Source organism: Melanerpes formicivorus, unplaced genomic scaffold, assembly GCF_026170545.1.
Source record: "Melanerpes formicivorus ecotype bairdi unplaced genomic scaffold, bMelFor1.0.p_v2 SCAF_3, whole genome shotgun sequence".
Classification (NCBI taxonomy): domain Eukaryota; kingdom Metazoa; phylum Chordata; class Aves; order Piciformes; family Picidae; genus Melanerpes; species Melanerpes formicivorus.
Genome location: NW_027142355.1, coordinates 13418064 through 13431997, shown reverse-complemented (window position 1 = coordinate 13431997; position 13934 = coordinate 13418064). Strand labels below are relative to the sequence as shown.

Here is a 13934-nt window from a genome sequence, read left to right as displayed (position 1 = left end):
TTATTGGCTTTTTCCCCAGTAATTTCTAATGTCTATAGTGTTTTATGTTTTATGTTCAAATGTTTCAGACTGTTTAATTTAATTCTGTTATGCAGCCTCATGTACTTCTTGTGCATCATTTTCTTCCTCCATTATTTGTGGACTTGAAAAAGAATCCCTGCCTTCCTGTATGGTCCAGTAGCAGTCATGTCATCAAACTGTTTCTTTGATTTTTCATGCAATCATCCCTTTTACAAGTAGAGGCTGAGAGACCTGGAATCTGGAAAACTGAAAGGAGACCTTATAAAGCGTATAAATATCTAAGGCTTGGAGATCATGAGGATGGGTCTGGGCTCTTCTCAGTGGTGCCCAATTATGAGGGGCAATGAGTGCAAACTAGAACACAGGAAGTTATACTTGAACTTAAAGGAGAAAATTCTTTGCTTTGGGTGTGATGGAGCACTGGAGCAGGCTGCCCAGAGAGGTTGTGGAGTCTCCTTTGGAGACTTTTAAAACTCACCTGGATGTGTTTCCTTTGCAGCTTGATCTGGGCAAACCTGCTTTAATGGTATCATTGAGCTAGATGAGCTCCAGAGGTCCCTTCCAACCCATACCATTCTATGATTCTAATCTCTTTGCTTATATTTGAATGTAATAGTAATAATAAATTCTTAAGATCGTACTAGTATGTAGTATGTGTGTGTGTGTCTATATATATACACATACATAAAAAATTGCATAGGTTCATCTGCTTTCATCACCACTCTGTTAGGGATTTATCTCCCCAAAATGCATCTGTTTCTTCTCTTAAAATGGATTGCATTTTTTTTCCTTAAGCCAGATAAACTTGGAATTGTTTTAGCAAGTGCCTTAACTTGTATGTTAAAATAATTTAATTCCTAATCTTAACTAGCTTCAATTGATTGGCATACAGTTTTCCAATTACATTACATTACAACAAGGAGATTTACTGAGATCAAGTTAGATTTGTCTAGGGAATCAATAGTTACATTTTAGAAAGCTGTTTCATGACCCCAATGAGGTAGGTCAAAATAATACTGGAAAATGTGAGGTGCTTTTAAATTCCTGCTCCTCTGGGTAGATAGTTCAATGTTTCCCTGGCAGTTATAAGAGCAAACTAATTTTTGGTATGTTATGTTGTGCTGTGTTTTGTTCTTAAATGAAAGGTGACATGTGACGTTTCAATGTATCCTCTTAAGTCTTCAGAACACCAAGCGCACCACAGTGCTTCTAACATTGTGTGGATAGCACATGACTTGTGAGGTGCTTGAAGATTTTAGCTATCTGAAACAGCCCTGATCATTAATAGAGCAAATTAAAGAATTTATCTCCATTCCTCAAATCAGGAGATCCCTCAGGAAAGCAATTTAAAAAGTAGCTAAATGGAGAAGGATTTTAGCTTCACAAGTTTGATTACCCATAACTTGTTTTTGTTTTTTACCTTCCAACTCTTGGTTTCATTGTGGTTTTTCACTTGTAATTGCAGTTATTGCACAGCTGAGACAAAAGCTTGAAAAACTGCAGAGCAGCAAACTCCCAGAAAGTTTTAGAGTTCCATATGATCCTGGGCTAAGAGCGGGAGCCCTAGTGGTAAGTATCTTCTGAGTTTCTACAAATCCTTTTTGAATAAAATCTTCTGTTTGAAAATATGTGCCATTTGTTAACAATTTTTACTAATATGTCTGAAGGTCTTATTTCACTGTGAATATGATGGCACTTCATGCATTCAGTAAGTTTTTGTTTCCAAAGCAATCAGCACTATTTTTAGATATAATGATGTGTGACCAAGAACTAAAAACCTGCAGCAACCCATAAAATCTTAATTATTAATTGCCTCTTCTCCTCAGTCAAGCAACAGGACTAGATGAAATGGTTTCAAGCTGCGCTAGGGGAGGTTTAGGCAGATATTAGGAAATATTGCTGAAGTCACGGGGGTAGGTGATGTGATAAATAGCACTGGACAATGATTATAATCTGGTTTTGCAGAGCATCAGTTAAAGTGCGGTTGTGAAGGTCTGTTGTTTGCCAGTTTTGTCTTGTTTTCTAGTTTAAAATGTGGGGAGTTTTCAGTCTAAAGCAGATTTACAAACTACGTACAGTTTCAAGGAGTCAAGACATGGTTTTGCCTTTATCATGGATAGTGTCAAAGGTTGTGAAGGTTCAGTGAAGGTTTTTGTGGCAAGTGAATACCATTCCTTCCATGTGCATTCAGTGTGTTTCTTGTGGTGTAACTAATTGAAAGTTGGTAAACTATTCAATAGCTCATATGTAAAAAGTTAAGTTGTGTTGATGTTGCATGTTGATGCTGTGTTGATGGCTAGCAAAATGTGTCTTTCACAGATCGAAAAATGTAAAGTAATGGCATCTAAGAAGAAGCCCCTCTGGCTTGAGTTTAAATGTGCAGATCCAACAGCTCTGTCAAATGAAACCATAGGCATAATCTTCAAACATGGAGATGACCTCCGTCAGGACATGCTCATTTTACAGGTATGATAGCTAACATGAGTATTTTAAAATACTTTAAAATATTTTTACTTTATTTACTAGAAGTATTCATACCTTATCTTTAGTTTCCATATAAAATTCACAGATTCAGATATTGCATCAGGTTGGAGGGGACCCTCAAAGGTCATCCTGTCCAACCCCTGCTGCAGTGAGCAGGGACACCTCCAAATACAACAGGCTGCCCAGGGGGTCATCTTTCATTTTTTAAACTGTGTAAGGCAAGGCTGACATAAAAACTGCATCTTCTTTCTTGTATTGCTTCTTTTTATATTACCATGTTGTGGTTTAAAGCTGGTGGGATGGGGAAAAAGGAAAAGGAAAAAAATTGTGGGTTAAGATAAAAAAATGCTTAATAAGCAAAGGAGAAGTAGAAGAAGAGAGAAAGAAAACAAAGCAAGTAATGCAAGGGCAGTCACTCACCACATCCCATGGGTAGACCAATGCCCAGACAGTTCCTGTGCAAAAGATGGTTAACCTACCTAACCCTCTTCCTCTCTGTTTTGCTGCTGATGTTACTCAGCATAGACTGTAGATTATTTCTTCAGCTGATTCAGGTCATCTGCCTGCTTGTGATCCCTCCCAGCTTCTTGAGCACTCCCACACCACTCACAGTGGGGCAGAGTGAGAAACAGAGGCCACCTTGACACTCTGCAAACACTGTTCAGCATAGGTGGAACATCAGTGTGTTACCAACATTGCTTTGGTCACCAGCCTAAACCACTGTACCACCTGCTCTGAAGAAAATTAACTTACATCCCCAGTCAGACACAGTACATATTGTAACCCTGGTTTCTCCTGCTATATGCCGTACATACTTCACATTTTTGTGTTCTAGAGGAGTGTTATTTAGTACAAGATGGTCTGTTTTTCTGATTAGGCATTTTTATAGTTTATTTGTGCATTAGGTAAAGTTACAAATGAAAATGAAAGTGGTAGGTAGCATTGCTCCAGTAATATTTCAATTATTGTTCTGGCAAATTGTTTTGTTGGCACTTTGGGGGGATATTTATGGAGGAAAATTGACATACTTGTTAATTCATTCAATCTCAGTTCATGTAGAAATCATACAATATATTTATTAATATTTTATAAAGCAGTAGAGATTGCCTGGGCACAGGACAGATGAGGAAACCCTGCTTCTGTAACTGATAATCTTGAATGGCTTCACACTTCTTGTATTTACCTCTTAATCTGTAAAATAGCTAAGTAACATTACCCCTATCTCAGAATTCTGGGTAGTATGACTATTGGTTGTATGAATAATAAGTAATGTCCAAATAATCTGAAATAACGTAGTATATAACTTTGGTTTTACTAGATTCTTCGAATTATGGAATCCATTTGGGAAGCAGAATCCTTGGACCTCTGTTTGTTACCATACGGTTGTATTTCTACAGGGAACAAAATAGGTATGTCATCACGCTTGCTATGATGAGACATTCAAAATACCATAGTGACAGAAGTTGCATATGGGAGGGGTTTCCTAGTATGCACTGTGAGGTCATTACACTTCCTGTCAGCAACCCTCAGTTGCATCTTAGCAATGGTTTCTGCCCTCTGATGGGTATCCTTCCATCGCTGTGCCAGGTTAACTGTCTGATTCCTGTGCAAGTCCAACTGCTAGAGTTCTGCTGCAAGTTTCTCTTTAATAATAATATTTGATAAAAAATGCGGTGAAAGTGAGTGGACTTCTTAAATATGTGTCTTAATGTGTGGGTAAGAATAAAATAATGAGTTAAAATAGCAAACCAGTTATGTTTGGTTTTTTTTCTGACCTAGAGCTTCATGCCCTGTACTACATAGTAGCAGCAGCATTACTCAACACAACGCTCAGGCAGTATTTCTCAGTGGGCATTAGTTCCTGCAGCACAGATGATCTATTTTCCACAATTCACAGTTGGAGAAATCAAGTAGTTATTTACAAAGCTGCTGGAGAACTGTGTGATGTTGTGCAGAGCAACCTGATCAGCTCTGGAAGAGTACAACTAAATCCAGAAATGCCAAACTGATGTATAATTTATATGTCCTGATGGCTCCAAACTGTCTCTTTGTTGTTGGATTTGCATATATTATGTAGCCTAGCACAACCATATTGCACAGTTTCCTAATATCCAGATAACACAGAACTAACTGTAGAGCCAATTTTGCTGAGCAGTTTTTGAATGACTGGCTGGTGGAAAGACTCCTCAATGTAGAAAAATTGGCCATGCATAAAAGAAGCAGTTGTGCTGAAAAAAATGCTTTGGCTGATATAAACAGTGATTTGGTGAGACAAACAAACAAGTACAGCTCTGCCATTTACTTAAAGCTTGAACATGTGTAAAAATTAGCAAGTTTGTTCATTCCTGTCGTCGATGTAGCTTGCAGTATGATAATAACTGCATGGATTGATAATGATAATGTAAACATTCCTATGTGTCTCACATTCTCCATTTTTTCAGGTGTTTGGGTTTTTTTTCAGCAATATAATTTGCTTTATGGATTTAAAAATAATGGAATTTAGTCCAAGTAAAGTCAAGATTTTGTAAATATAGATCTGTAATGTACTTCCTCTCTAAAATCCATTGCTACATAAAATCTTTTTCTTCCTTTTGACTTCATTATTCTTTCATGAATTCTTAATTGACTCCTCATTCTTTTATCTCAAGGAAATAATTGTTTATTTGCCTTACATGCATGGGGGAGATGTAAGCACCGGAGTAGGGGTATAACTAATCACACAAACACTTCTGTTCTATTTGCTGAGAATACCTGCAGCCAAAATTAGTAATACCCAGTGTGGGACACTTTGTTGTAGAGCTTGTGCTTGTTTGGAATAAACCCAAAAAGTAGTGGCATGCAAATGTTCTTTCACAATATTCATATGTGGTCTTCTTCCAAGCTTCTTCCCTCCCTCATAATAATTCCATGGACTTTGAGGCAGTTTCTGTGTACTGACAGAAAGAGGACAGTAGGCCATTCTACAAGGAGCACAGGGAAATAGCCAAGTATCTTACACCTGGGGCTGGCATCCCATTTTGTGTAGAGGTTTTTCAGCCTGATGAAGACATCTGCATTCAGCGCAGTTTGAGTTTTGGAAACATTCGTCCTCTCCACTGCTGCTGCCAAACAAACCTCTGTAGGAGGAACTTTTTCTTCTGCGTATCATTGCTAAAAGATTAAACCCTGTTCTCTCTCCCTTTGACGTGGCCATATGTTCCCAACTCTGCAAGGCAATTATCACTACTTATTATGCTGCATCATTGCCAAATTTAAGAAGTCAAGCTAGCTCTTAATATGAGTCACCTGCTTTAGTACCGCAGATCCCCAGAGACACATGGCATAGTGCATGCATTTACTGCTGCACTTCCACTCAACTGAACAGAGCCCAACTGAGATCCTTGATAACAGTTACAGAAGCCATACCTACTGAGAGGCATGTCTGTATTTAGAAGGATTTGCCAGCAGAGCTATACTGTTCTAGCAGGTAAATTTTTTTGCCATGGTACATTTAAAATATTGGGCAGAATAAAACCGGTTTTATACTACACTTTTGGCAGTGCAGTGCAGAATGGTCAATAAAGGATTTCCATTTGCAGCTGATTTAAAATATGGGGGCTTTTCACACTGCTAATCAGCATAGCTATGCTGGGAGAAGATTCAAATGTAAGGAGAAGCAGAAGATACCTCCTGCAACAGTTCCTCTACCCTGGCACCAAGGAACTCTTGGCCAGTAGAGGGAGATTGGTGAGCACAGGCAGGAGAAGCCTTTTCAACAGCTGGAATGTGATTTGGAGCTCATTCCCAGGAGTAAACAACAGTTTGACAAGCTCACACCAAAATGAAGAGCTTTTTTATTTGGTGGTGTTGGTGGGTTTTGGAGGTCTTAATTCTGTAACAGTTTTATTGCAAACAAATCCAGGCCACTGTCAAGACAGAAGAAACACCTCCAAGCAGTATTCAGCCATGAATTCAACCACATGCAGAAGGGAGGGCAGGAAGAGATTACTGAGCTGTTACTCTGTTACTGAAAAATTTGCGCATAATTCAATAATTGCAAAAGTATAGGACTATGAATAGGTAGAAATTCATAATTTCAGAGAGAATGTCAAACTGAAACTGAATCAGAGACTGCTTTAAACCACTTTGGAAAAATTGTATATTTTTGCATGCTCGCTTGCTTGGAGCTGGAGGTGAAATTAGGCTTTTACCTAGAAGATGCTGTTGAGCTTGAAACAGAGGAAGAAAACACATTATTTCAAGTTACCAAATAAGTTCAGCTAAAATCTGTGTTTCCCCCATACCAGCATGCCTGGTATAGGGGCAGAGTGCATCTGCTACTCTTGGCTACAGTGCAGAGTTGTGTTGCAGCCTGTGTTTCTTTTTTCCCTTCTAGCGTCCCCTTCATTGCATGTCATAGAGTCTAAGTTTCTGCACTATATTGCTGTGATGTGCTTATTTGACTTTACAAGGATCTGTTCAGTTTAGGGGCTGACCTTTGGACCACCAGAAATCCCACTGCTGTACCTCACTGTGTATTTCTGAACCTTGCTGTGTGTATGCACACTTACATTTTATTTACTGCAGGAGGCCCAGCTCTGTCACAGCTCTGGCAAAACTCACATCCCTTGGCTGCTGCAGCACTGCAGCTTCTCTTCAGCTCCTCAGATTTTTGAAATTGGAGAGAAGCTATTGGGAATGTGAGCTTTAGCAGGGGATCAGGATAGGAAGTAGTTCTCCTTGGGAAAAGCCTTACACAGAGAGTCCCCTCTCATCACATGATTCCTTCCATTTTCAAAGATTTTACATTCTCATGGAGGAGTTCAGGATGCCAGCCTCATCATGAGCTCTGGCTGGTTTCAGCTGGGAGTGAAAAAGAACCACTGTATCTTGTAAAATAAATTTCTACTGACAACTTACAAAGTTCTGCAGGTCATTAAAAAACAGGTTTAAATTTAATTTTGCATATTTTTAATACCGTTTGAGATACATTTAATAACTTTTTCCTGACATGTTCCTTGTTTTCTCTAGGAATGATAGAAATTGTGAAAGATGCTACAACAATTGCCAAAATTCAACAGAGTACAGTTGGCAATACTGGTGCATTTAAGGATGAAATACTAAACCAGTGGCTCAAGGAGAAATGCATGATTGAAGAGAAGGTGAGTTCTTTGAATTTTAAGTGGGATTTTCAAATGCACCTGACTAACTGTGGAGTACAGAGCCCATTTAGTTGTGTTTGTGTTTACACGAGCATTCCCTGTGTTCAGCCACAGGTGTCTGTGAAGCAGCCTTTAGCATCCTGCAGCTGAGCTCCTGAGAAACAAGATGTCCTAGAAATTACTTCTTTGTCAATTGTGTTTAGAACTGATACATGAGGAGCAGATGGAAAGGGCATCTAAGAACACTGAAAGGGTATGTGGGTTTAGAGGATTTAAATGGAGGGTTTGGGTACTTGCAACTCCTTTACTTAGGTAGGTCCCTTGACCAACTAGAGCTGACAACTTCTTTTTCCTCACAAAACATGTACAACTGTATGCTTACTTTATTTGTGCTACAGGATAGGGCCTGCTTCCACAGTACAGTGACTGCAATACAGAGTTGTGATCTTAGTCTCTACTGTGTAGTGGAGTGTTTCATAAAGCAGTTTGTCTAACTGTTGATAAGATACATGTCAACAGAAAGGCACATGACTTTGAGAATGACTGAATTTAGTTTCTAGCACTGAAGCATTTAACATTTCTTAAGAATTTTTTTTCTTTTAGTTTCAGGCAGCTGTGGAAAGGTTTGTTTATTCTTGTGCTGGATACTGTGTGGCAACCTTTGTACTTGGAATAGGAGACAGGCACAACGACAACATTATGATTACAGAAACAGGTGAGCTATTTTTTCAAAATTTCATAGAAGCAGTGGACACTGTCTATAATTCATTAGATTTATCTTTCATTTTAAAATAATGTTTTTAACAATTAATGAAGAGACACTATCCAGTTCTGCTGGCACTGCTTACAAGTTCGGTTCCTTTTGTGATATTAAAATATATTGTCACTCCTTTTGGCCTTCACATAGGCTCTAGATATTTATCATCTATCTTTTCTAAAGACAAGTTTGTTAAAAACTAAGTCACAAAGAATGCAAAACTTTCTAGTGTCTAGATCTAAGATCTAAAAGCAAAAAACCTTCAAAAAAGCAGACAGCTGTTCACATGTCTGCAGTGTGGATGTGGTTCTGACAGTGATCAGTGAAGCCATATCTCTCTCAGAATTCAGATGTTACTGGACTGATTTCACTTCCAAGGAACATAATTACTTTATTGTAGAAAATCCTAGAAGATAAGTTTACATGGAGTGTATTTGTTTTGCTACTGAGGTCTGAGGCTTCAGTCCTCCTGAACAAATAATTTTTTTTTTTTTTTTTTTGTATTACAAACTTTGGGAATTCTTTCTGTAGCTTCACATTGATTCATTCCTAATTTTACTCACCTGTGGAAGCCCCAGATAGGACCCTAGAACAAACAGTGCATATGGAGGAGAACTGTTTGATCAAAGAAACTAACTTCCAGTTTCATTATTGTCTTGCTTCATAATTGTCTTGACATAATGCAAAGGGACAGAAAATACTTTTGGGCTTAGTAAGAAGGCTGTCTATTTGATATTAATTATATTATTGTTAAGGTTTTACTAATTGAAGTCTAGAGAGAAAGCAGAAGTGAGCTAACTGAAGACTACAGTAAAAATGATTTACCAGATGTTCTTGAGGAAAAGAAGATAAAGAATAATGAGGTAGTGTTAGTGTCCATTGGCATAAAATGAAGGAAAGGTCAATAGAAAGGGAGACAGAGGAGGAAAGGTTATTCTGTTGCGGTCAGGACCAGAGCCTTAGAGTCTTTAATGGAAACAACAGAAGCTGGGACAACAGTCTGAGAGGTCTGCAGAAATTATCAGATTTGGTAGGTAGAGAGGACTCAAACTGTCTGAAATGCTGAAACATCTAAGGATGTTCCACCTACAGACGACTGTTAAGTATCATTTTACATAATTTGATGATATACCTTTCTTTATAGGCGTATCACTATTACAAATGTGTTTTTAAGTAACCATACACTTTTATCCTTATGTCTTGGCTGCCAGTGAAAGTAATAATCTGAAGAGCAAAGCTCTCTTCTCTCCTATAGGTGTAGTGATCCTTAAAAGGGGAGTTTTCATGGCTTTTCCAGAAATCAATACCCTACTACAATCTCAAAGTTATCCAGAGGGTGACAATGTAAACTTATTCTGCACAGTACAGAGCGGTTTAGAAATTGGTATAGGAGGTCTGTATTGAAGAAGCATTTTCTAGTGAACGACATCAAACCAAGAAGCTGGATAGTGCCAGAATCCCAAGGGTATTTGAAACATAATCCACAAGCCTTTTCCAGGTAGTGGAGTACTGGGAATTGATTGTTAGCAATCTGAGGCACAAACCTTCCTTGGTTGATTTTTGAAAAGCTGTGATACAATGATAAATAAGAATTAACTTAGCCAAGAGGACAGACTTTTTTTTTAATTGTTATTTTTTAAAAGAGAAAATAGGGATGTGGTTGTTTTTTTTTTCTGAAAGCAGGTGATCATACATACCCCAAGAAAGAAATTTTTGAATTACTATAAACACAATAATAAGAATCTTTGACAGTTTATTGTATTTGAGCCTAATTGTGACTTCTTCTCTTTATGAAGGTAACCTTTTCCATATTGATTTTGGCCATATTCTTGGCAATTATAAAAGCTTCCTTGGGATTAATAAGGAAAGAGTTCCATTTGTGCTGACTCCAGATTTTCTGTTTGTCATGGGGACTTCTGGAAAGAAGACAAGTGTCCATTTCCATAAATTTCAGGTAAATATCTAGCTGCAAATCAATTAAACTGTTTTTTACCCTCTGAAATGAGCATTAGTGCTTTAGTTCTCAAAGGTCTACACTGCTGGGTATTATGTTAATAAAATTTACTGAATTATGATAAAATTCTGGGATATTTTAGGCCAAACTAAAAGCAGAAATTATCTGTGGGATTATGGGAACTAGAATGCAAATACCCACAAAACCACATTGAAAAGCTTCAGTTAGCATCAGACCAGATAGCCAGTCCTTCCTTTGTTTCCTGTCTTGATTGAAAATACATTGCAGAGGCTCCAGTACTTGTGAAATTAGAGGAGACTCATACCACTAAGCAGAGCTTTCTGCATAGCATGAGCCAGGTGTAAGGCATTCTTCAGCTGACTTTGCCAGTAGTATTCTCTCCTGATTCTGCCCTTGTGTTCTGGGGCTTTGACTACTGCACCTGAATAGAAATCTGCAGTGACCCTAAGATACATCAGATTCTGGTTTTGTGAAGTGGATGGACTTAAGACTCTGAAATAAAAGAATGGGATTAAAACTCTATTTTGATGTAGCTTCTATTTGAAACTGAACTCCTCTGAAACAGTTGTGAGGTTTCAGTCTTGCGTAGGACTTGGGCAAAGAGGAAGGAAAGCAAAATGCTGTTTAGTATGCTTAAAGAAACAGCTGAAAGCATTGCTGAGCAGAAATAAATGTGGTTTTTTCCTATGCTCATCTTTAGGGACTTTAAATAAGTGCCTGATTTAGAAAGCAGCTTTTCTACAGTATCACAAGAAAAAAAATCTCTTCCAGAGTGCAAGTCAAAGCAAAATCCTGACTTAGGTGTTCTGGATTCCCTGAGGATGAACCAGTCTCTGTTCTGTTAAGGAGTCTGGTTTTCTAACCTGAGTACATAATAAAGATTCTTTTTGTTGGATAATGAATGTGTCCCTTTGAATATATACCTTTGTACAGCAAATGATGAGGCAATTGTCATCCTTGAGCCCAGACTTCCAAAAATAACTAAAGAACCAGGTGCAATTTTTGAGTCTTTGTTTTGCGTAAGGACTAGTTTTATCATGGTGCAGGTGCCTTGAAGTGGGCCTGTAGTTCAACAGACTGAAGAGCAGGCTGGATATTGCTATGAGAAGGGAAATGCTGAGCCCATAGTCTCAGAGAACTCTATGAGCAGTGCTGTGTACATGAGAGATGCTGTTGCTGCAGCTGTAAGTCATGTGCAAGTGTGGGGCGCAGATGCCATTCTACAGTGTGTCATTTCAAAGAAGACCTCAGTTCTGTAAGCAGAAACTAGTTGAAAATGAGAACATGTGCTTATGGAGAACTGAAAGACTAGCAACTTGCTAGTGTCTGCAGTGAGATAATGTGTTCATACACACACACACACACATCATTCAGCATTTACAGACAATCTGACCTTTACTTCAGCAGCCCAGATACCTAAAGCAATAGGAGATTTCAGTCTGGTCTTAGTCTCTCTTGAGTAAGCTATGCCTTCATCATACAGATTAATTTTGACTGAATACACATTTTGTTGCTCTGCTACAAATTTCTAAATACTACCATCCTTCTAATGCAGATGGTTTAGGAATACTGTGATAGTGGCAGTGTAATTTCTGTTGCTGTCATTAACCAAATAAAAGGTGCTTTATCTTTGTGAAGTGGGACCATAGTAGTGACCTGGTTGTTTTAAGCGGGATAATTTAGGCACAGGCAACAGTTCTGCTGTATTAGATACTCTTTATAAACTGTTGTTCAGGTAGTACATTAAAAGGCTTTTCTGCCTTACAGATTAATAAAAAGAAAGTTAACAGCAAAACAGTAACACATCCCATATTTTGCTCTAAAACCCACATTTGAATTACATTGTCAGAGTACAAAAATAAATAAAACTACAGATTCACTTTTCAGCTGACTGATTTCATCATGTTTCCTAATATTGAGGGATTCAGTTAATGTGCCTGCTGACTCATTCTCATATTATTTTAAAAGTCTCAGCATTTATCCTTCATTGATTTTTAAGAGCATCTTTGTTTAATTTGTACATCAACTACATATAAAAGGGTTTTACTTCAGAGGAATACTTTGTTTTTTACAGGCATTGGTGTTTCTGATAATTTTAAATACTTGCTTTTAAAAAAATATTTGTTTTTCTGCCACTTGTTGGATACAGTCCATACAGATGTGTTAGCCATGGCTTATATGGCAGATGTCAGAGGAGGCTAGCTGACAAATAATTTTGACTGGAGTTCAGTGCAGCAGAGTATAGTTGGTTATTCATGAACTTCTAAAGCTGTCAGTGGCCCCACAGCTCTTCTGGAACTAGCCATCAAGCTCATTTCTATTAGCTCTTCATTTAAATTTTGCTTCCCTTTCTGTTTGTGATCCTTACAACAGTTTAATGATAGCTCAAGGCAAGAGGTTATTAATGACATCATAGAAATGCTTAGCAGGAAGTAATATTTTTAGTCCTAAGGATAATATTTTATCATATCCTAAGGAGGATATTGTGGCCTATTTGCAAAGATGTATTAAAGCATGACTCAATCTGGGATGACGAGTATTTTTATGTTCTGTCAATGAATTTTTTCAGCTGCCTTAGTACTGTCCAGATTTCTCTTGCTGTAAGTGTCATGTGCTGGCATTTCCAGCCTTTGGCTGAAACCCAGGCAACTCTTAATCCTATAGACACACAACTCTTCCACTTCTTACTTGTAGAAACTCTTGAGAGACCCTCATCTCAGATCTTTGTAATCTTTTGAGCTTTGTCCACCTACTTATTATTAGCTTGCTTAAAATTGTCTTTGTATTAAATTTTGAGTGCATTTTTATTAATTATATTTAATGGGTTTTTTCATTACTCTGCTGACTTGGCAATACAGAGATCTGTATTTTCAGTACCAATCAAATTCTTTTATACCATGTTTTTACAAAATCCCATGTATTTGATTTTCAAGTAAGGGTGATAGTAAAAAATATTTTCTTGCAGTATACTGTACAGGGAAGGGATGGCCTACATAATAGAGCTTGGACACTTTCTATTCTAGAAATGCCTGATACTAATTCTTGGGACAGTTTCAAATTCTCAAAATAAAGATTTCTTATTGTATGTTGAACAAAAGAATTTTGGTTTCTCCTCACCTCCTCTCATTTTGCCCATGGCCGCCTTCTTAATCTCACAGTAAACATCTCCATATCCTTGACACGTAGGTATGTGTTGTTTGTGGTTCTTTCTGCCTCGCTTTAGAAGTGTGAAAATTTGTTTTCTTGAAAGATGTTAATTCAAAGCTCCATTCAGTTCCAGTCTGAATAAATAACTGTAACAGACAGATACAGGGGTTTTAAAGTCTTTTGAATTCCTGGAAGGACTGCCTTTCAGATGTAGTGATGCCAGGTTCTTGACTGTGTAATTGTTTTTCTGTCTCAGACACCTGCAGTAGTGAGAAGCATCATCCACAAAGAAATGTAAAACCTTCTTTGATAGAACTCTAAAGAGCTTTCATCTCTTTCAAGGGGAACAAAACATGTACTAACTCTTGTGACAAGACTTCTCTGTTTGAAGTTGATAATACATAAATAG

The 13934-nt window shown here is 37.8% G+C and overlaps 1 protein-coding gene and 1 long non-coding RNA gene across 2 annotated transcripts in view; one reads left to right on the top strand and one right to left on the bottom strand.

Moving 5' to 3' along the window:
* Positions 1-13934, bottom strand: part of LOC137454304 (uncharacterized) — a 109534-nt gene that overhangs the window by 65381 nt on the left and 30219 nt on the right. The window lies entirely within an intron of this gene.
* PIK3CG (phosphatidylinositol-4,5-bisphosphate 3-kinase catalytic subunit gamma) overlaps positions 1-13934 on the top strand; it is a 30442-nt gene that overhangs the window by 12583 nt on the left and 3925 nt on the right. Inside the window, exons 5-10 of the mRNA XM_068167004.1 lie at positions 1487-1590; positions 2341-2487; positions 3824-3914; positions 7516-7646; positions 8250-8361; positions 10200-10357. Coding sequence (XP_068023105.1) covers positions 1487-1590; positions 2341-2487; positions 3824-3914; positions 7516-7646; positions 8250-8361; positions 10200-10357 — 743 coding nt within the window. The remainder of the gene's footprint in view (positions 1-1486; positions 1591-2340; positions 2488-3823; positions 3915-7515; positions 7647-8249; positions 8362-10199; positions 10358-13934) is intronic.